The following is a 23732-nucleotide window of genomic DNA, read 5'->3' as shown; positions in this document are numbered from 1 at the left end:
GCATATATTAAATAAGATACCTATGTACATTTTATTCTCTCCTTGTTTTACTAATTTTTATTTTAATCAATTTTTAAATTTTGTAAAATCTATGGCAGAAGTTTAGAGCAGTATTTTATCATATTTGCATAATGTTTACTTGATCAATGTATATATGTTTATTGAATTATTATTTACGAATACTGCATTCACACAACATTTACGCTCGTACATAAAACGAAATATATTTAGAGGAGAGTCAGCAACTTAACATAATGTCGCGAACATATACAGAGTATAACTGAAAAGACATATATGACATATAATGCCAAATTCTCTGATTAATTTGAAGATATTTTTTCACAGTGAAAATGTCGAGAGAGGTCAACATTTTTTACAAATTTCGAATTTTTGATATTATATTTTTATAATTAAACCTTAAATGAAAAGTTTATTAAAGTAAACTCCATCTGAAATCGACTAAAGAATTTAATTGTATTAAATCTTTTAACTCCCTAAAGTTTAATTTGCACAAAATATCCCTTCTTTTTCAATTGCTTGTAACTCGAAAATTATTGATGCCTCAACATTTTTGCTGAAGAAAAATTGTCTCCAAATTGGCCAGAGAATTTGCCATTATATGTCATATATGTTTTTTCAGTTACATCCTGTATATATTAATTACATATGTGTTGAGATGTTTATAATTGTAATAAAAATTTCACGGGAGAAAAAAATTTATGTTACGGTGAAATATTTCTCTACAAATTAATTTTATTGATATAATTGAATACATATAATAAACGTATATTACTGCTATCAATCTCCCTGCTTAAAAAAATAATGCGTTATAAAAATATAATACCGTTTCAAATGTAAACTCTTATTTCGCGTGTAATCCGTCCCCGACCGCCAAAGAATATCAATGTGCAATTTATCACGTAAATTGTCTTCATTAAGGATATATAGATTTTTCATAATCAAATTTGTACGTTGAATAGTTTATGAATTTTTGTGCTTATTTTTCTTTTTTAAAAAAAGGTACTACATTAATCTAATATCGGTCTACGATTTATCAGCATTTATTATTTATAAGACATCTGTTTATCAATAAGCATATATTGTATTTGAGAAACTTTTGTATATCACAAAGCGCTTCGCAAGAATAATTCTACAAAGTTTAATCAACCGTAATTAACAAAATGCAGTGGCTCCTCGACTGGCTTATTTCTTTGTAAGATAAACTATCGTTTTGATTTATAATATATTTAATTCGTTTTAATATGAACTCAAGGGCAACTCTCTTAATCGGCATCTATAATACTGACCATATTTACAAAAAAAAAAAGTTCAAGGTAAACGAGACCACATGACAAAACGTTCAGATTCGTGTTCTATAACGGAATCACATCTTTTCTACTTTTATATTTCGCTGCACACATACACACAGATCAGGCAATACTCCTTATGGAAATATATGTTCACTCAGACGCTATGTAAAACTTTGGTTTGCAAACGCGACACCATCATTCTTGCAGATATAACGCGTGACAATAATAGTTATTAAGCGAGTTGAATCTTTGCTACTTTTTTTATAATTAAATTTTGAATATAAATTTTTTAGTAATTAAGAGATTCACACCGTAGAGGCCTCAATTAAAATATTTGGTTGCATCTTATGCCTTTGAGGGATATTTTTTAAAACAAACAATTAATTATTATATATTAATTGATCGTCATTTTGCCACTCTTGAGAACATCGTCTTCCTTCATAAATAATAAACGCTTGCGATTCAATCATTGCAAATACGATCGTGTAAACACCTTTAACTTTTAATGCGACCATCTTAAAAGAATGATAGAAATATGTGTTAAGTAAGTTAAGAGCTTGTACTTATCTGTGAATTTTTTTATAACGCATTTCTTTATTTGCCATTGAATCTTATTTCAGACTTAATTTGAAATGGCTGTTTTTAAAGAGGATCATTAAATGTGAATGTTAATCTGTAAATACAATAATGTTATTAATTATGCGTGTTGAGTGAGAATATGCGTAATTATACGATTATAACGAAATCTTTAATTCTAAAGATATCACGTTCCGAGCATTTTATCCTAACAAGGCGAATTAACAGTTGTGTAATCGAGACAATGTATTAAATTACGATACAACTATCTCTCGTACGCTTTTGATCGCTATCGGCGACTAAGTATATCGCGAAGATTAATATAATAACGGCAGACATATATTTTCAATTGTTGTTGCGCGACATCGAATCTTATCAAGGAGACGAGACATTTTTATATATCGTGCTGCAGCGAGCATCCTTGATGAGTGTCCTATTGAAAAAGAGCGTCGAGCGAATTATGTATGTATGTCATTAACAGCAACAGCTGTTAGCTACACATAGTCGTTAAGTGATATGTATCGCGCTGTAGAAAGCATGATCTAGAGAATGTAAGAGAATTGGAGTTAACGACTCGAGAGCTACAAACCGCATACAATTTTTAATGTTATTAATTAATATAATTTAGGCCTATATTCTATGTACATATATTATATGTATAAGCAACGACCGAGTGAGAGTTATATATATATATATATATATATATATATATATATATATATATATATATTTTCCCCTCCTTTATCAACGTGTCAACCAATGCAGCATATGTCAGATTAACAATCGTACCTGTAAATAAAGACATCGGAGTAAATCTCTCTTTCTCTGCAAATGCTGAAGTCCTGTAATCCTTCAATTAAATTAACATTAAATCTCTGTACATATTTAATGTCTGCCTTCATTTCAATCACACCTTATCAATCACTCCTATAAGATTTAATTAATTTAAGTAATATAGTTGTCAAATTTTTAATAAAATTATTCACTCGTAAGTTTATTTTTATATTACATGTATGTACAATTATCGCATTTTGATTATATAATTGTGTATATTATTTATTGCGATTTATATTCGCGTCATGTACGATGATGATTTCTGTGATGTTGTCGTGATGATCGTTGAGGCAATGGCGAAATTTCGCAAATAAACGGCAGCGATATTTGACAGGGCACGACTTTCCAGAAGGGTGGCGAGCTTTCGGCAGATGGATTCACAAGGGCAACACACCCTTTGAAGTGTGACGGTTGTCCCTCGCCCCATGCTCGATAATCGAAGCACGACAAGGACTCGCCTGTGTCAAATTTTATGATATATTTTCTATGGCGAAAAAAATTAAGTTTCGAAGACACAAAAAAAATATATATATATACAAAAAAAACTTATCGGAATTTTTTTCTCCACGAGTATCTAATATATATCGCGGACATAAAGCTCGATAAATAAATAAAGTCTATAAAAATAATCGTTACCAAATTCGTTCTTCCAGATTCTCTCTTTGTCGTTGTTACTTAGACCCACGAAGTTGGGATGATTTTGCAACAGGAATCTGGCCAGGCCTTCCGTCCGCTCCTCGCTAATCACGTGCGCGAGAGATGCATTTCGTTTTTGACAGAAACTTTGTGCTTGCGTGTAATTCAAGCTCTCGGATGAAAATATGAACATTCCCGCTTTAGGGATGCATTCTATCGTAGCGTTCTCTGAAAATGATTCTCGTTATATGTATAGGATGCAAATGTTAGACTTGTGTTTCCGCAGATTAATTCGCGGCGAGCTCATATTTGTTTTGCACGTAAATTTAATGTATAAATTTTTTTTTAGAAGGATTTTTGCAGAGGATAATCGTAATCGCAATATTACCAGGCAAAGAGAAAAGCGGATACATGCTGTAATATCTGTAATTTGCCGCGCGCACGAGAGTAGTTAAATTGCGATCTTCGGGGCATTGAAGAACTTGGCACGTATTTTCTTGGCTTCCTGTATATTAATGAAAAAAATAGATAAATAGATATGAATAGAGAGAAACGCTGTATAAGCACGCATCGAAGAAATTATAAATCGTGCATTGGATCAATCACGTTAATTGAATAAGTTATAATTACGCTATACTTTACATCCCGTCTCGTAATTACACGAACGGGTTTTATCATAAAATTATCATAATATGCAGTATAATACAGTAGTAAAATATCGCCTGTTATTTGCATACCGGCACGATTCCTCTTTGAAGCTAGATTGAAAGCGAGGGCCCTCTTCGATGCCGCGAATTCCTCGCACTTTTTCACATTAGAAACCACTTTCCGCGATATAATTAGCTGATTCGAACGCCAGTTGGTCTTTATTAGATCGTATCGCGGCAACTCGTGATAATTGATTACACAGCAGCGATCGCAGATAGCTAAATCTGCCAGGCATATAATCAAGAGAAACAACAGTACATTAGCGCGTGGCATTATGCAAATTAATAAGTTTGGATTAGTTTTTTTTTCGAAGTACAACGCACACACATGCGATTCGTAACGCACGTTCTGCATTTTTTCCTCGTGATGAATATCACGTTACTTCCGATCTCGGAAATGTACATCACTCGGACAAGATAATTATTCAATAGCGGAACTATGGAATTAGTGATTTTACGATAAAAGGCAAGATACAAACGAATGTCATGATTTAATATATCTCGATTTAATATAACTCGTTTTTTTATTTTCTGTATAATAATCTTCTTCAATTAACATTTATACAAATTTTCTATATTTATTTTATCAATTTGATATTGTATCAAGAGTTCTATAAAAGGTTCCCATAAAAAAAGGGATTATTCCTGTTTTATGATAAATGCCTATAATGTTTTATTAAAATATCTATAATAATGGCACATTTTAATAATAACCATCATAGATAAATGTATTACTATATACACTTTTTTGTCCATATTTGTGAGAGGAGTAGCATGTGCAGTCATATATAAAATAATTCTACTTTTTTACTACACTCTCACATCAATGATGCAATTTTTCACACCTTCTATATTTTTTTCTCCTGTATATCCGGCCTCTTGTGTGTGCCATCACAGAAAGGCCTGTTTGACGTTTGCTTGCAATTGCATAGCCAGTATTCCTTGGTCTCCGCAACGCTGAATCGTATAGGTCTAAGCTGGATTTTGAGAAAAATATTTTTGTGCGTGCCATCGCAGAACGGCTGGCTCTTGCTCTGACCGCAGAGACACCATGAGTAATTTCTGCCGGCCTCGAGACGAATCCTGAATGGCTTCTTGTCATATATCAATCCATTCTTAATCTGCTGATTGGCGCTGTACGTATCTTTGAGCAGATTCACAGGTATCGGAGGCTCCTTGGTTTTTGTGGAAAAATGCAAAACCTAAAAAGGAATGAAAACAATAAATTATTTTACTTTTTCTCTGTTCCTAAGAAAGTTATGAGATCTCAAACTAGATTGTTAATTGATCAAGCCTTTCAGTTTGACAGTGAAGTTATTGCAACACGTTTTATTGAGTAATTATTTGTTATCCCATTTATGAATGTTGATTCAGACTAGGTTAGATTTCGAATTTTATAAAATAGGAAAACTCGCTTTTCCTTTATTGATGATGACTTACATTTTTGCAATGATGAACGCTCGAGAAGCGAGCGAGACGCGGCAGTCGATTAAATATGCTCATTCCGTTAAATTGCCGATCACAGAATATATCGAGCGTAGCATAAATGGTGGTAAAAACACAAATGTTAGATCAGAAGCCTGAGCTAGAGGATAGAGGTTATCCCCTCGATCGCGATTCAACACGCCTCCATGTCCATAAAACGTGGACATTGGAACTACGTAGCCAAGTCCACGAAATTTCTCAGAGGATAACACGCTATGTCGATAGATTATGGTTCTGTTCCGTGCTATATCCATAAAATTTATACACATTTCGCTTATTTACTTTCAGCCAAAAATTATTTGTTATTTTTTTCCACTCAGACAATAATTTACTTTTAATATCAAATAACCAAATAAATATTGTCAATATTCTAATTTCGCCAAGAAAATAATCGAGTTCAAAGTGAATTATAAGCTCTTGATTTTCTATAATTCTTTTTCTTTTATTAAATTCTATTTTTATACTCTACATTTTACAAATTAAAACTGATTTTATAAAAATGTGATATTTAATTTTAAATGTAATATTTTCCAGAGAAATAGAAAATAAATTAAATATAAATTACGTATAGATATATAAAGAAATCTTTTTTCTTTCAACAATTTGATAATTTAGAGTATTATATTTTCCTATAAATACAATAAACTTTAGATATCGACAGATTCAATTAAATGGAATAAAAATCAGATATATATACAGGGTGGGGCGGTAACTCCGTCCACTTAAAATATCTCCGCTATGTTTAGAGATATGAAAGTATTGTAATTACGAAAATTGAATAACTCTTTAATTATTAATCTGATCGCTTTCGGCCATGATAATTTTCTTCAGAACATATATTTACATTTTTTGCATTATTACATTTGTTATAATTAAATTTTTAATTTTTGCCTGATAATCTTTTTTTTATAATTGTTTTCTAAATTTTCTATACGTAATGTATATTTAATTTATTTTCTATTTCTCTGAAAAATATTACATTTAAAATTAATATTACAGTTTTATTTTTTCTTAAAAAATAAATTTTATTTTATTTTAATTTAATTTAATTTAATTTTTACTTTTTTTTAATAGATAGGTCTAGCTATTCAACTTGCTCGCTAACGCCAACAAAAACTCGTGCTGAAGAGGGATTTGAAGAATTCTAATTAGGAACCTGCGATAACGCAAGATTCGGAAATTCACGATCACACATATATTTTTTATGCATTGTGGTCAGAATTGATCACCTATTTTTAAGCCAGTTGGACTTACCTTTCGTTGCTCCTGGCTATTCATTCTGATTCGATTTCTACGAAGCAGAGATCGAGGAAGAAGAATAACTTCTTCCTGCCAGTTAATTATTATCGGTAAATAAGACAATTTATATTCATTTAGGATCGTACGATATAACAATTATTTTGTAAACGTGTACCGTCACTCAGTCGTCAAATTGCAAAAGACAAATATAATCATGTATACACTGAAAAAATTGTACTCTAAATGTTCTTTATAAGCCCTCTTAATAGATATTTTTAATAAATAAGAATTTTTTCTTTTTTACGTAATATTTTTTGAAATACTTTATTTATAAATTAAATAAAACTATGTATATATTTAACTTGTCAAAGTTTTAATAAGTAGCAAATCTCCATTTATAAAATTATTTTTTGTTTTATCATTAGAATTAATAATCCCAAAATATTAAATAATATAATGGTAAGAAAATATTCCATTCAGTATAAAACTACTTTACTCTTTAGAGGAGTTCTCTCTTAAATTAACGATAAGAAGATCCTTTTGACGCTTATTTTAAAGGAAAATACATATAATACATTTTTAGAATAAATATATTATACAATAGATTTTTTTACAATAGATTTATAATAGATATACTGGTATAAATATAACGCAACTTAAATGTATCATATGTAATTACATCTTTAATAAAATTATCGGGATTTGGTGTTAAGCCAACAATTAAATATTAGCTATTTATTCGTGAACGTTGTCAACTGCGCTTTTGATATTGCAAAAACAATAGAATATTCTAAAGTAAAATAATGCAAAGTTTAGTATTAAATTTATCAATAACGTGCAGAAAAAAATCTGCAAAACAAAATAATTTAATTATTATTTTTGATTAGACGCATTTCCTGAATTTTACGTTAAATATTCACGGTACGATAAATTACATTCGCGAATATTGCAGTCTTTCTATCTTTCTATTCTCTTTGATGCAGGAAGAGGAAAAGGAGGAAGAAGAAAAATAAATAAAATAAACTATTTTGTTTTATTCTAATTAATTTGTTTCCATATTGTTTTTCAATATTTATTTCTATGTTATTTTATTATAGTGATATCTATGTTACTTTATCTTACTTTAGTTTATTCTTTTCGTTTTTGAAACTATCTTATTTCCAAATTTTTGACGTCATCATTGGCTGCGTTCAGCAGAGAAAGCAAATCAGTGAGTGCTTAATGATTCTTTATTGTAATTAGTTTCTGAACGCAGCCATTGAATCTATCTTATTTTCATATACTATAATATACTCTGCCTTACTAAAGCACATAGAATTTTATTTTATTTTATTTTCTTCTATTCTATTTTATTTAATAATTTTTATTTTGCTTCCGCCTCCTCCTCCGCCACCGCCACTTCATAACATTTGGAGAAACATTTGGTCCCCTCTCTTCTTAAAGAAAATAAAATATTATGAAACATTTTTAAAATATTACACATGATATATTATTATTGGCATTAATTATTAACAATTAATAAGTTTTTTTCATAAATTAATGAATATTAAATGGGATCTGCCGTGGAAATTATAAATTCAAAGTAGCAAATATATAGATAAATGAAACGTGCCAAACTTAGAATTATAATAATTTTTCATTATATTTAATTAATCTTATAAGAACTATTCGTTCTTTTATCTGTTTAATTTATCTAAGTTAAAAAAATAAAATGCTTGTGTATAAAAATCTCTAAAATTTTTTAGACGCACGCGGATCTTTTTTTTTCAAGAGAAAATGCATTACGCACACTCCGTCGGTCCGGTAAGAAAGTATGGGACTCCTCATCCATAAAAAAAGCGATATACCCACTAAAATCTTTCCCCCCGTTTTTCAAAATGCATTTTTGCAGAAAAAGGAAGGAAAAAGGAAAATCCATTTATATACACATAGAATTAATTATATTACAATTGTATGTTACAAAGTATAATATAAAATTTAATATAAAATATTTTACAAGATAATATATTACAAAATAAATATTATATAATTAATTCTGTTACACATATAATCATTTATATTACAAATATATTTTACAAAATAAGATACAAAATTTAATACAAAATAATTATTAGTGTCTGCGAAGTTGGCACGACATTTTATTGATTTTTAAACAATAATGGCAGTTCTGATAGCACTTTTCATAGTTCTATAGTTCCTGATAAACATTAAAAAAAAGTTCCGCATTTTTAATATCAAAAAAATCAAAAATAAAGAATGACGCGCTAACTTCGCGAATTTAGCACGACACTCTCCTCTCTAAAGTACTAAAACGAATTAAAAATTCTTATTTTTTACAAGAGTTCCCTAAAGTTCTAATTGAGAGTCGCATATATATATATAATTTATAAGATATATATATAATAAACATCTTGATTTTCGATGTTTTCTTGTACTTTAGAGGAGGATATACCGTGCTGGAACGTGAAGTTAGCACGTCATTTTTTATTTTCGATATTTTTGATATTAAAAATGCGGAACTTTTTTTAAATGTTTATCAGGAACTATAGAACTATGAAAAGTGCTATCAGAACTGCCATTATTGTTTAAAAATTAATAAAATGTCGTACCAACTTCTTAGACACAAATTATTACAGGAAAACATCCGAAATACGTCCAATATAAAATTTATTGAAAACTTTTAGATCAAAGTAACTAATAGTATATCGCGACCAAAAAAATTATTAATAAATTTATCGTCTTTCTCAAATAAGTAAACTTGAATCAAATTAAGAAAATTTGATTGCATTTTGTAAGACTTTATAAAGAAAATATCTGACGGCGCTAAAAAATACACGAAGTTTCGATGTTAATCCAACAATTAAATCAGAAGGTGAATCGCGATTTAAATTTCGCAAATATAGACGATGAATAAATGAAATAAATTGACGGTAGTTATAATATTTAATTGTAATTTCTTAATAATAATTGGAACACAACGTGCAATATATATTATAATTATTATAATTTTATGCAATAATAAAAATATTTTAACATTTGGAGCACATTTCATAATCTGTAATTGTAATATTTGTGAGGAATGGAACGCGGATGTAGAATCTATAATGTCCGATTTACTTTCAAATGAAAAAATACGAGTTTATACAACTTTCGTGATCAAAAATAAGATATATGTATCTTGTTTAGCGGACAATTTTGTAAAACAAAATAAAACGAATTATAATACTTAAAATAATTGCGTTATCGCCGCATTCAATAGAGAATAACTTGCTCAACGATTAAATCAGATCAAAATCCTTCTGACAGTGATACACTGTTTAACGCGAAGTAGAATTCGCCAAATTCATCTAAAATGACAAGTTATTTTGTTTTACAGATTTTTTCTGCATCTGATCCATAATATTTAATCTTAAACTTTGTAATATTTTACTTTAGACTATATTTATTTTTAATTGATAAATTTTCCAGTAAGATGCTAATATTTAAGTGTTGGTTTAACATACTCTTATTTACACAATCTTTAATATTACGTAAAAGAATTTTAGTGATATTTGCAACTATACAATTTTTAAGTAAAAGTTTCCCGAATTTGTTAATAATCTTTTATAAAAAGTAAGTTATTACATTTTTGAATAATTTTACAATTTTACAATAAAAACGTTGAAATTGAATTCTTATCGAATATGTTAATTTAATGAATTTTATGTTATTGTACATATTCATCCAATGTCGTGTAACTTTACAATAGATTTACAATAAATATAAATTTGTATATATATATAATATGCATATATAAAGTAGAATATATATACAATCTGTATATATAAGTACAATAAATTTTTACAACAGATATATACAATAGATACAAATGTTATATAATCCATCTTTAATGTATTTTATACAATTAAGTCGTAGTTTTTTAATATTTTTATGATTAAATTTAATTTTTAATTTTTAAATTTTAATTTCTTATAATCTTTTGTTATAATTATTTTTAAAAAATTTTTTATACGTAATTTATTATATTTAAATTTAATTTATATATCATTTTATATATAATTTATATCTAATTTTTTATTTCTCTGCAAAAAGTATCACATTTTTATATTTTTATAGTTTTTCTCTAAAAATTGATTTAACTTTATAATTTTAAATTTAATTAATTTTATTTCGAGTTTTTTTAATGTCTTAATAGCTCCACCAAACTTAATCCCTAGTCATAAAATTTGCTAGCTACGCTAGCAAAAACTTGTCTTGAAGCGATATTTGGAGAATCCTAATTGGGAATTCACGATTGATGTACATCTTTTATGTATGTAGCCAGTATTGACGGTGTACTTTTCAAGCCAGTTGGACCTACCTTTCGTTGCTCCTGGCTATTCATTCTGACTCGATTTCTATGAGCCAAAAATTTCGGAAGAAGAATAACTTCTTCTATTGCCGGTTAATTATTACCGGCAGATAAGACGACTTATATTCATTTTAGGATCGTACGATATAACGATCGTTCTTTAGACGCGTTTATCATTAAGTCGTCGAAAATCGCAAAAGGCAAATAACAAATCACAAACATGTATAGATACATACATAGTTGGAAAATTTGTGTTCTCTTGTTAAAAATATTGATAGTTAAAATTTTTATGTTAAAATTTAACACATTTACTTGTTAATTTAACATATCGGTGTTCTGTTAATTCAAGTCAACTGTTAAATTATTAAAATAACTGAAAAAGTGTGTAAAAATAACAATGTGCACGTATTTTTAATTTTACATTATAAATATGTTTCGAATTATTAGTGACAGAATTTATATCTGTTAAAATTTACAGAAAAAAATAATATAAGAGTGACTATTAATATGTTACATTATAATGTTAAAGTAACATATATAACACGTTACTTTAACATTATTTTCTCGTTAAATTTTCACACAAAAATTATGTCAAAATATGAAATTTACATTTATTCTTATGTTAAAATATAACATAATATTAATATTACTATTTAACATATGCTTAATATGTTAAATTAACAGAAAAATTTCTGTGGACCGTATGGGACATGCGATTTGTATTAAATTTAACATAAATTTTCCACTGTGTGTATAAAATATATTAGTATGCATAACCCTCTGTTGGCGGATCATTAAAGATCTGTATCTTTAAAAATGTTTTATAAAACTCATATATATACGTGAAATAAATATTTCATGTATGTCGCGCAAGAAATTAAAATAAATATCATATATTTTTATTTTTAAAATATTTTTCTTTTTCCATCAATTTTTATATACAAATATCGTATATCTATTTTAACATAAATTTTTTTTACATGATATATTAAAAATTTAATATAAATTTTTTTCTTAGAATATAATAATCGTACAATACAAAATTTTTTTACGATTTAAAATTGATTCAAAATCCACCGCGCGGTTATCCCGCCGTCCGAGGGGTAAAGCAACGGATTTATCTACAATCTACATTTCTATCTATAAAAATCTACACAAATCCGATGCTTTAAAATAAAATCTTTTTATCACTCACCGACACTGATGCGCAACAGCGGAGTTGTCGACATTGAAGCTATATACGTTGTCTGTAACAAACAAATATAAAATCCAAATTATAGCAGCGTTTAAACTAAGTAATATTCAAGAATTTATTATACTCATCAAATTTTATATTCAATGCATACAATAATAGGCAAATATATGATTATGGAATAATTTTGTAAATTAAAAAAAAGAACTATTTTTTTCAAATAAAAACTTTTATAAGATTTATGTAAAAATCTTTATCTCTGAGTTTCTCTTGATTAAATCATTCAAATACATAAATGAATCGAATTAATTCATCTAAAGGATTTATAATAATTAATATACAAATAATATTTACCTTAGGGTTGCTCCGCCGATACAGGATGCCTCTCCTAGGCCTCTTCCTCCTCTCAGATTGTCAGAAACGTCAGGATCTATTGTTTTATACGCGCGATATACTTTTTTTAATTTGTTTAAATATTTTAAACCGTAGGAAAACGCGCGTTAGTTTATTTGAACGGCACTCCCGAATTTCGAGCCGAGACTAATGTCAAAAACAATAGCGCGCTATGTGTCACCGAGATCGAATGTTATTATTTTATTTCGGAATTATTTTAGACTAAAGGTTTATCGTAATATTATTACATATTATTATTACGTATTATCGTCGCGAGAAATGTGTACGACGCGCTCGATCTCGAGGTGACCGAAACGCGAGACTCACGTGCCGGCGCCGACGCCGCGCCGGAGTAAAAACACGTGCGCACACTACGCCCGCCGAAGTCGAAATGAATGACTCACGGCGTCATGAATCACGTACCCCGTACGGCACGGTTTCCCCTCTCTTACTACGGAATGCGTGACGCCAAGGTCGAGTATGCTCTTTCTCTCTCTCTCTCTCTCTCTCTCTCTCTCTCTCTCTCTCTCTCTCTCTCTCTCTCTCTCTGCTCGCGCCAGTCAACAACAAATATGTACTATACTATGTGATAAAATTTAACGTTAAAATATGTACAATCGAGAGATTCTAAAATACATGTAAAAATGATATTATTATTCTATTTAATGTGATACATTTAAAATACATGAAATGCGATTACAAAATGTGTAAAATACTTTAACGAAAGCAATTTTATGACTTTTTATAGAACTCTGTAACAACTTCTTTATTATATTCGTTGAAAATTATATCAATGAACAATTATTTATTATACTTGTGGAAATGATAGAAATCTTATATTAAATTATAGATGCACGCGCATATATTTATAGACGTGTAATAATTAAATATAAATTAATAATGAAAAATATACATATACAAATTTACTGCCTATACTTACATTTACTAATTATAACTCTATGTTATTATAGAAATTTAGCATATTATATTAAATAAATATTCTCTCTTTTATCGTAACTATTTAATTATTCATAATATATTATCTATGTTTGCTTTTTTCTATGACTTATTCGCGACAAGATTCCTTTTTACTGCGAATGGGGAGTTAATCCATTGTACAAACCCAAATATATATATATATATATATTTACAATATTTATAATTATCTTATATTCTTTTTTAATTCAAGGTGCACGCAAGTTTAAGAGAAAAGAAAAAAAAAAGAAAAAAGAACTTATACTTACTAAAAGTAAGTATATCTTTTAATATTTTCTTTTAGCATTAAAATAAATATTAATATATCGTTGTTTAAAGAAACTGAAAAAAAATATTAATCCAAAAGAAGAAGAATATTACTGTAAAGTGTGTCAGTTATTCTTCACTAGAAAGAATAATTTATTGAGATATAAAAAGAGAAATTTGAGTTATAAAAGAAAAGGTATTTTAAAAAATCTTTATCATTCAAAAAATGTTTTTTTTTAAGTTTAATAATGTTAATTATAAACATTAATAGAATTATGTTAATTATAAACATTAATATAACAGATAAATGTCATTTCAACATATAAGAATTATTAAATGTCATTTCAACATTAAGAATTATAAAAATATAGATGTATCATTATGGATGATACAGACTTCTTATTGGGAAATCAGAAAGTTATATTCAGTTATATTATAAATAATTCGTATTACATTTATATCAACAATTGATGAAGTTTATTAATATATGTACACATAAATGTGATTATTAAGCAATTGTTTATTTTTTTATTATTGAATATAAATATTTATATATATATATATATATATATATATATATATATATATATATATACAATAATTTTTACAATTATTACTCCACTGTACGCTTTCTGCTTATCTAATCTTACTAAATTATAATTATTTACAAAAATAATCAAAATAAATATTTTATATCATTTTATTCGAATTATTTGTTTTTCGGGAAGTTATATATCTAATTGCATATATATATAAACTTTTGAGGTCCACAATTATGTATCAAACACAGACACGAACCAATCGATCGTTTTACCATGGCACTGGAAAGTGGATATGGCCTTGTAGTTCCGTCGGCTCTAAAATGGTTCCAGTTAGCGTCACTGTACTGAGGAGAAAAAGTGTCTCAAGAAAAACAGCGGTATGACCTCTCTCAAGTTTCTCTCTGGTAATAAGCATATATTGTTACTGCCTATAAGTGGAAGTGAGAGTTAGAGACAACGCTAAAGCGAGAAAGCGATACTATGGTTGTTATTCTCAAGGTGCGCAGACAGTTTAATATGAAACTGAATTATTCAATCGTTGTGGACATAAGAGAGTAGGATACATGTAAATAAAATTATTTTAATCTGCACTCATTTACAAATATTTTTCTCTATGATGTCAACAAATATGTATATTGAATAGGAAAGCAGTTAGTCTTAGAGATAGTTTATTAATAATAATAATAAAAATAGATAAGATATTCATAGAATATAAAATTAAAAGTGAAAATTGAAGCTATAAAATTATATTGCTTTATAAGAATGCGTTACGCATACATTATTATATAGATATATAGTAAAAAAAAATAAAAATAATGAGGTTATATAATATATTAAATATAATTAATATTTTATTAATGGAATGCATAGCATAAATGAATATCACAATGAAATCACAATAAATTTTATAATAATAGTCATTACAATAACTACTGATTATTTAACAATATTAGTTTAGTATATTTTGCTGTAATGTAAGTATCTTTAACAGACATTTTTATTAGATTCATAAAATAATCCAGATATCATATAAAGTTTTATAATCTACTTACCTAACTGGCTTCGATGATTACAATTTGTACGTTAATAAATACTTCTATTGATTGTAATTTATCAAAGGGAGGAAATATATTTCTTAAATCAATAATCATCCCAACGAAGTCTGTTTTTCGATATGGAATTTCCGTTAACATCGTGCAATGTAGTTATATATTTCTCAAAGTTTTCTGCATATTCTTTCATTTTTGAATAATTTTTATGGAGCGTCGAATTCACGTTTAGAAAATCTATTTTTGCAATTGAGCATATTACCTATATTATTAAAATTTAAATAAAACACCGCAGTAACAGTCTTTAAAAATATTTTATATTTCTTTGTCATCTAGACTTTGCAAAAATTGAAAAGAGTTATAAACATTTTCACTAAATGTTTATATTGCTAATTTTACATTCATTCCATTATTTTGATAATATATGTGTTTTTTTGAGTTAATTTATTGCCTACTCTTAAACCTTTTACATTGTAATTACTATAATTTCTCGATAAAAGACCATAAAATAAACCTTGAAATGGATTTTCCACTTAATTATTAATTTAATTTTAATTATTTTTTTATCTCTTATTTTGAATTAATTTTATCACGTGACAGAAATGTTAATTTAGGTTTCATAGTAACAAAGTTACAATTTTCATCAAAAATTGAAATAAAAGAAAAATTAATATATATAAATCAATGAACAAATTATTTCTAACAGAAACATTTATAACGTTAAATACTTTTAAATCTACCTTCAGCTTTATTTTAATATTTATATCCAACAGAATTCTCATATTTGTCGATGCTTCTAATGACAAATTATTTTCATTTTGTATGACAAGAAGATTTGTAATTAACATTGAAGTGATTGCTTTGCGTTTAATTAGAGATTTACTCTTCTCAAAAATATTACATTTATTTTTATTGAATTAAAGTAAAGTGGATAGAACAAGTATAAATATCTGATACATCATCGTTTAAATTTAATCCGCAAACATTTTTGACGTACAGTCAAATCTTTTGAAAAACTTTGAATATAAAAATCTTTCTTAAACTTTTAAATTTCTGATTGTTTTAATTTCCAAACCTCTATTCCAAAGAAATAGCGTGTTTTGCCATGGGTTAGCATCCTCACTTTCTTAATTGCCGCACATGCGCATCACGAATCGAGTCCTGTTAAACAAGAAGAACGATATATTGTCTGCACCGTAATGTTTTCAGAATACTTATTATATATATATATATGTGTGTGTGTGTCTGAAAAAAGGTTGAAATGGTCACTCTCAAGTTTCTCTCTGATACGAATGAAAGAGTTTGTATACATACACCACAAGTATATATGAATGATTTTTTAGAATTGTCAATATACTAACAATCTTTATATTGAAACACTTATTTTTTTCTAGTCTGTTACATGAAGAACTGTAATGTACTCGTTTCAATTCTCTGTCTTGTTTCATGGAATTTATGCAAAAAATATGCATTTGAGGTACACAATACGCCAATTACTGGCTTGTAAGAATAGCTTTTGATGCAAATCGATCGATTGGAAACGTTGTCGCGTTTCATTCACTTTCGCTAATGAAAGCGAGGAGACAAGTTCGATGTAAGAGACTACGTGCGTAAAGATACTTTTGAAATCGCACTTTAAAGTTTTACTTTTTTAAACTGAATCAATGAAAATATTATTAAACAGTGACACGAGATTTCACGGAAGATGATGAGTATTTCTAAATCTTCAGTGAAACACATTTTGCTCTTCCGCCTGACAATAAGATTTCACTGAAAAATCAGTGTACTTGATACTATGCTTGCAAAATATAACTTTTAAAGCTCTTTTTACACATATTTATTTTAAATTGCTATGTTTAAATATAATTGATTCTTTCAATGAGATTTTACTCATTTACATTTCTAATACTTATTATATTTAAACCAACAGTGAGAATATTCACTTTTTCACATGTTATAATATGCTAATTTTTTTTAAAAGAATATTGATGATTGCGTGATAAATAAATATGTAATCAGAAGTAACTAATTAATTTGGTTAAATAATAACAAAATTAGTACGGATTGAGACATGAAAGTCGTAACTTTTTATAAACTTAATAGACAGACGAAACCAATAAGTCAACTTGTATGCATAATTTCTAAGAAAATATGTGCACAATTAAGAAAATAAAAAAAATTAAAGAAAAGATAAAGACGTATCACTGATGTATATAATCGTGAGTGAATGTGCAGAACAAAGATATAGGAGAGAATTTGTATTTTGCGCGAATGCATCGTGGGATGCACATTTGCGAGGGTAATTGACCGTTCACACGTGAAGACATAAGTGGAGCAAACGGCGGAGTTATTCGTTCCTTCAAGATTCGCGTGCTTATCAACTAGAAAGCTGATAATGTGTGTAACAAGCAGTGTGCATTGAAAATGCATTGCTTTCCGCGTGATTTATTAGTTTCCGTTGAAAATTATTCGCGTAACTTCTTTTGTCTATCATTGTCAATTGTTGTAGCAATTTTTTTTATTTAAGTCGCCCGCGAGATTAATCAGACAATTAATTATATAATTGAGTGTAATAAAATATTTAATGACGAATTTTTTTCAATTATTTTTATCGCTGCGATTAGGATAGTTTTACCGCTTGTAGCAAAGCGAACAGCATAAGCAACGTATCGAGCGTATCGAGACTCTTCTCAAAGATCATTTAATCCTATTTGGGACCTACTTTTAAAACGCGCGGGAGAGAAAGTAAGAGGAGTTGCCGATGGAGTGACGGCGGTCGCGTGCTTGAGAAAGTAAAGTCCCTTTCGCGCATAGAGAGATGTACACTTACGTTTACTTGTACCGACATACGCGTACGTCATGCATGTTCGCCAAATCTATATAGGTCGCAAGAGGAAGTTGCAATGTGATTAGTAATATCCAAAGAATCTTCAATATCTTAATCATTTTTGCATTAATTTTATACTATGGGAAAAATGTTTTTGTATCACATTATATAAATATACCATAAATAAATAAATTAATATATTTTACTTTTATTTCTTACGTTATTATAGTAAAATAAAAAATACAAGTAATATAGAAATAAAATATTGAACTTAAAAAGTTAAATTGAAAGTAAACTGATTAATATATATTAATTATATTATTATGATTAATTTATATTGGGTTAAGATTAATCTGTTAATAATTCATTCGATATTATAAACACAATTATTGAGCGTTACATATATTTAGTGTTTGTGGGTAATATAGTATTTTACGAAATTCCTAACATGTAATACATTGTTTGTAATTTTCCAAAACATGCGTTGTAAATTATTGGAGCAAATATGAGTAGGATTCTGCTTATAATTACACATTTCTTTTTACAAAAAAGGATTACAAACAGATTTTCTGATTTTCCCCGCTCTAATTAACGTCACTTGTATGTCTTGCACGTATTCGCAGCTTAAGAATGTTTCATGATTTTTAATATATAGATAGTAATAAGGAAGATTTATATTTCATACATTTGATCCTTTGAAAATGTCAAATATATCTAAGATAAAAATCGAGCATAATAATATTATGATCCTTTATTTCTTTTATATTTTGATGACAAAAGTTGTTTATCACTTATTTGAAAAATAATTCTAATTAAATGGTTGTTATCCTTTTTAATATAATAAAATTTTATATATTTTTGTTAGTCATTAGTCAATAACAAAATTGTCATGAATATAAATAAGCTTAAAACACGACAAAACGATATTTTGTATTAAATTTTATATCTAAAAACACAGTCTTAAGTATTTGATTACTACTAAATTGCGTCATCAATATAACGCTTATCATTTATAATATAGACAGCTGTGACGTGTAACAAAAGTCAAACATAATTATATACGTTAGCGAGATAAATTGATAGGCATATGACATGATTTTTTGATAAGAGAGTAATTTTGGACAACGTTTTATAACGCATCACAGATTTATTAAATATACCCTATCTTTCCGATAGATGAAAAAAGAATGTATCAGATCGCATTATATTTTCCTTCTTTTATCGTTTATTAAACGTTTTAATACTTCCTTACACAATATATTAATGTAGTGACGTAATTACAATTCGACGTCATTCTTTTATTCACTGCTCTTTTCGTGATAACACCCCGGTGAATATCATTCTGATACGTATATTGGTCATCGCATTCTGCGTTGGTATTTATCTATTCGCGTGACAATAGTTGCGCGAACACGTCTCGTATGCGCAAAAGAGTGTAATGCAACGCCGTGTGTAATGACGCTGTCTAATTGCATCTCGGCATCTTGAGCGTCCACAAAGTTACTCAATAACACATAACGACCCCATTTCTTTTCTTTTTATTTTTGCGGTGTTGGTATTTCCATATTAATTCATAAATTTGCATGAGCTATATAGAAAAGAAAACGACTTGTTTAGAATTTCTATTGTGGGTTGCGTGCGAACGATCCCCGTCATAATTAATTACACACACAGTCTATAAAAGATATTCTCTGAAAGATATTATTATGCAAACTGATGCAGAATAAAATTATAAAGTAACAGTAATTTATTTTAATTGTTTTGAGAAAGAGAGAGTTTAAAAGTATAAATGAAAAAAATGTGATGAGACATTTTAAAACGGCAATTTATTCACTGCATTAAATGTTCTAAACACGAATCGACGAGTAGAAATAAATTACTTATCGGGAACGGACTTTATATAGAGAGTGATGTTTGAAGAAGAGAAGAAGAAACTCTTCGACTTCCGGCCGAACGAGGGATTTAATTTCGCGAAGCCGAGCCGCGATGGATACGTGCGGACTTTCGAAGTTCACGGAGAAAGTTACACCTGGTTGACTCTAGGCGGGGGAGGGGGGGGGGAGGAGGGGGTGTTAAGCGACTCGTTTAGACGAATAAAAGAAACGATCGATGATCTCGCGATCGTGATTTCAATCCAGTTCTTGCGCGTCTTGTCGCGCGTTTTTTTTCTTTTTTTACACTGCGAGTCGCTCTCTACGAGAGGATCTCGTCAAACACTTTCACTCTTAATTGAGTATCGATCTTTCTAATGCAATTGACAGTTATTAGCAAGCCTTATTATTAATCGTTATCCATGTCATAAAAGCATGAGCGCACGTTGTGTATTTTCTCGACAATATTAATTAACAGGGTTGGGTAGTAAAATAGTTAAAAGTTAAGTTAAAAAGTTAAAAAGTTAATAACTTTTAACTTAACTTAGTTAATTTTAAATGCCATAAACTTTACACTAGTTAATTTTAACTTAACTTATTAACTTTTTTTATATCAGTTAATAAATAATTTATTAATATCAAAGTCATATGAAAATTGATGAGATCGTAATGTATAAAATATATATATATATATATACAGCTATTTTATTTGTTTATATGTCGATTTGTTATTAGATAAAGAATTATTAGAGTGTTTGGGAAAGAAATAAATTAGGGACTTTAGAAGCACTCTATTTAAAATTAACCAATAATTTATAAGTATTTATAATTAATATTATATTTTAATAAAAATATTTATTTAATAAAAATATTCTGCCTTTTTCTTGTATTTTATATCTTTTCTTTTGTATTTTATACATATTTTAATAATGTTAATTAATAATGTAATTTACCAATTAATAATATATAAAGAAAAATAAAAAATAATAAAAAGATAGTCTTTCATAATTTATAAGAAAGAAAAATATATTTTCTACTTTTTCATATATCTTTTTATTATAGCCTAAATTAAAATATCAATTAAAAGATTAATTGTGCAAAAAATGTAGTTTTATATAATTAACGTTAACTTTTAACTTTAATTTTTAACTTTTTAACTTAACTTTTAACTAAGTTAGTTTTTGTTTTTAACTTTAAATGTTAACTTATTTAATTTATTGCCAATTAACTTTTAACTTAACTTAGTTAAAAAAAAAATTAACTAACCCTGGTAATTAAGATATCTCTAATAAAAAACCTGTGAATGTTCAGTTTGGAATGAAATTTATAATTAACAGAATAATAGAAACTCGTCATTTTTCTGATCGTTGAGAGTCGATTTCGCATATTTAATGATTTCTGATATTTTCATTGACGCGTCGTGGATGAATTTGAAATTTGGCTACAGCCAACCGGATCATTTACGTAAAGAGATAGTTCGCACAACAGGATATACAATCAACAAGTCCGGCTCGGAGGTGTCAAAGAGGAGAAAGGAGTTAATCATGCGTCGAACATGACGCATGTGGCGTCTCCTACTTTCAGTTTCATCTAGTATATAATCTGCATAAATTTTCGATATGTGCACACATAAACACGTAACATCTTATATTTATAATTCTTTATGAGTATATATATAATTTATATTTTATATCGCTCATAATTTACTTCCATTTCCTTAGCAGTCTCACGCAACCGGATGCTATCGCAATTCACTTTATTTAAGATCGATGAATCAACTTGAATCGATGAATCCTGATGAAATATAAATATTTGCTGCTCTTTTTTTTCAAAATTAACTTGCATTTTAAAAATGTTTATTGTCACTACAGTCCTTGCAACCTTGCATTATCGAGACGGATCTTGCGCCATCAGCGCGTAAGAATGTTATGACGATCGGTGGAACTGATCTCGAAGGCGATCAGGATGCGTCGTCATTCGCCGATCGCAGAGTTGACAGACCTCTGCATTCGTCCCCGGGTATTTGACGCATGAAAGTGGCACGTTAGAGGTTTGCGCCGAAAAGTAATCTTATTGCGATTGTTCGACTCACCTCGGCATGTCACCGACTTTCACCGACGCTTAAATAATAATTCACGGCGCAACGATTTCCTGATGTCCGTGGACATGCTCGTAAATTCGCAAAAACGAGAGTGCCCCGGATAAAAAACGGCGCCTTCTCTCCCTCAACGGGCTCCGAATCGTTCGTCTAACAAGTTGTAAATTCAAGTTGATTTCAAGTCTTACACAGTAAAAAATTGTGCGTCGATATGTTAAAATTTTTTTGTGTTTACCACGTTTTCATTATTACTTCAATGTAAAATTAACATACAGCTGATATGTTATTATTTTTATAACATTTTCATGTGTTACATTTATGTCAGCTTTATAACTTAACACTTTGTGTATGTCTCTTAGAAATGGAATATTATTTTGAGTGCTTTTAACACATCATTAATAATTATTTCAAACAATCAACATGTTTCAAAATCAATTTAACATTCTAAGAAAAGTTAAAATAAATCTTTGAGTAATCATGAACTTTAAAATGTTCTATCAACATTTCTTACACAAGTTATTGTAACTACTCTTTCATGTAGTTTTTAATTAATTTGTATGTTATTTTTACATCACACTTAAAGACGCAATAACAAAAATAAATGCAAAGTTTTGTATGAATTACTTAACATTTCTAATTTGTCAATAAGTAACCAACAATAAATGAGTTATTTTAACTTAAAATTTAAAGTGGACTTTCAAAAAATGTTAAAATTAACATTTTATTTTTCACTGTGTAACTCAATACAATTCGGCTCGAGATTTAAATGGCATCATTTAGCTCGATATTTAATGACAAATACATGCATTAATCTGAATATTTAATTAACGTATGCAATATTAGAAGAAAATTGTCAAAAATACGTGCAGTAAAAATGACAAATCTTTGTCAGAAAAAATTCAAGAAAGCTATCTTGTTTACACGCTTCTTTTCGGTGAAATCACGCTCATTTTACATTGCAGTTAATTGTTTCAACTACTTCCTAAATGTTCACAATAGCCGAGTAAAGTGGTGAAACTTGCAGAAATGCATTCTTTCGGGCTTCGACATTTGCTATCAAAAAATCTATTAATCTTCTCTCAGTCATCATCTTTATAGTTATCTGATTAACTCAACAGATTATTAATGCTATAATCGTTAATCATGACAAAACTCGTGTCCTAAAAATATATAAAGTTCTTTATATAATTTTCAGGGTACTTTCATTCGCGCTTTTTGGAATACGCGCGAAATCTCACTTTGATTAATAAAATAGAGAGATGTTAGGTGTCTGTAAAACTTTCTAGCTTGTCAACGAAATTGGGTACTAGCATCTCGTTCATCCCATGAAAGTCATTAATGAACAAAGGAACAATGCGACGAGAAATTGGGTACTCCATC

The 23732-nt window shown here is 28.3% G+C and overlaps 2 protein-coding genes across 2 annotated transcripts; both read right to left on the bottom strand.

Moving 5' to 3' along the window:
- Positions 1-2588: 2588 nt before the first annotated feature.
- LOC140672487 (uncharacterized) lies at positions 2589-4569 on the bottom strand. The gene is made up of 4 exons (XM_072904678.1): positions 4094-4569; positions 3745-3861; positions 3357-3584; positions 2589-3178 (listed from the first exon to the last, which is right to left on the bottom strand). Exons 1-4 carry the CDS (start codon positions 4416-4418, stop codon positions 2964-2966), a joined length of 885 nt encoding a protein of 294 aa, XP_072760779.1. The 5' UTR covers positions 4419-4569; the 3' UTR covers positions 2589-2963.
- Positions 4570-4702: 133 nt separating this feature from the next.
- Positions 4703-5666, bottom strand: LOC140672488 (uncharacterized). Its single transcript, XM_072904680.1, has 2 exons — positions 5504-5666; positions 4703-5265 (listed from the first exon to the last, which is right to left on the bottom strand). The coding sequence occupies exons 1-2, from the start codon at positions 5564-5566 to the stop codon at positions 4912-4914; spliced, it is 417 nt and encodes a 138-aa protein (XP_072760781.1). The 5' UTR covers positions 5567-5666; the 3' UTR covers positions 4703-4911.
- Between the last annotated feature and the right edge of the window lie 18066 nt (positions 5667-23732).

The sequence above is a fragment of the Anoplolepis gracilipes genome, chromosome 13 (assembly GCF_047496725.1).
Source record: "Anoplolepis gracilipes chromosome 13, ASM4749672v1, whole genome shotgun sequence".
Lineage (NCBI taxonomy): Eukaryota > Metazoa > Arthropoda > Insecta > Hymenoptera > Formicidae > Anoplolepis > Anoplolepis gracilipes.
This window is presented reverse-complemented; position numbering and strand designations above follow the sequence as displayed.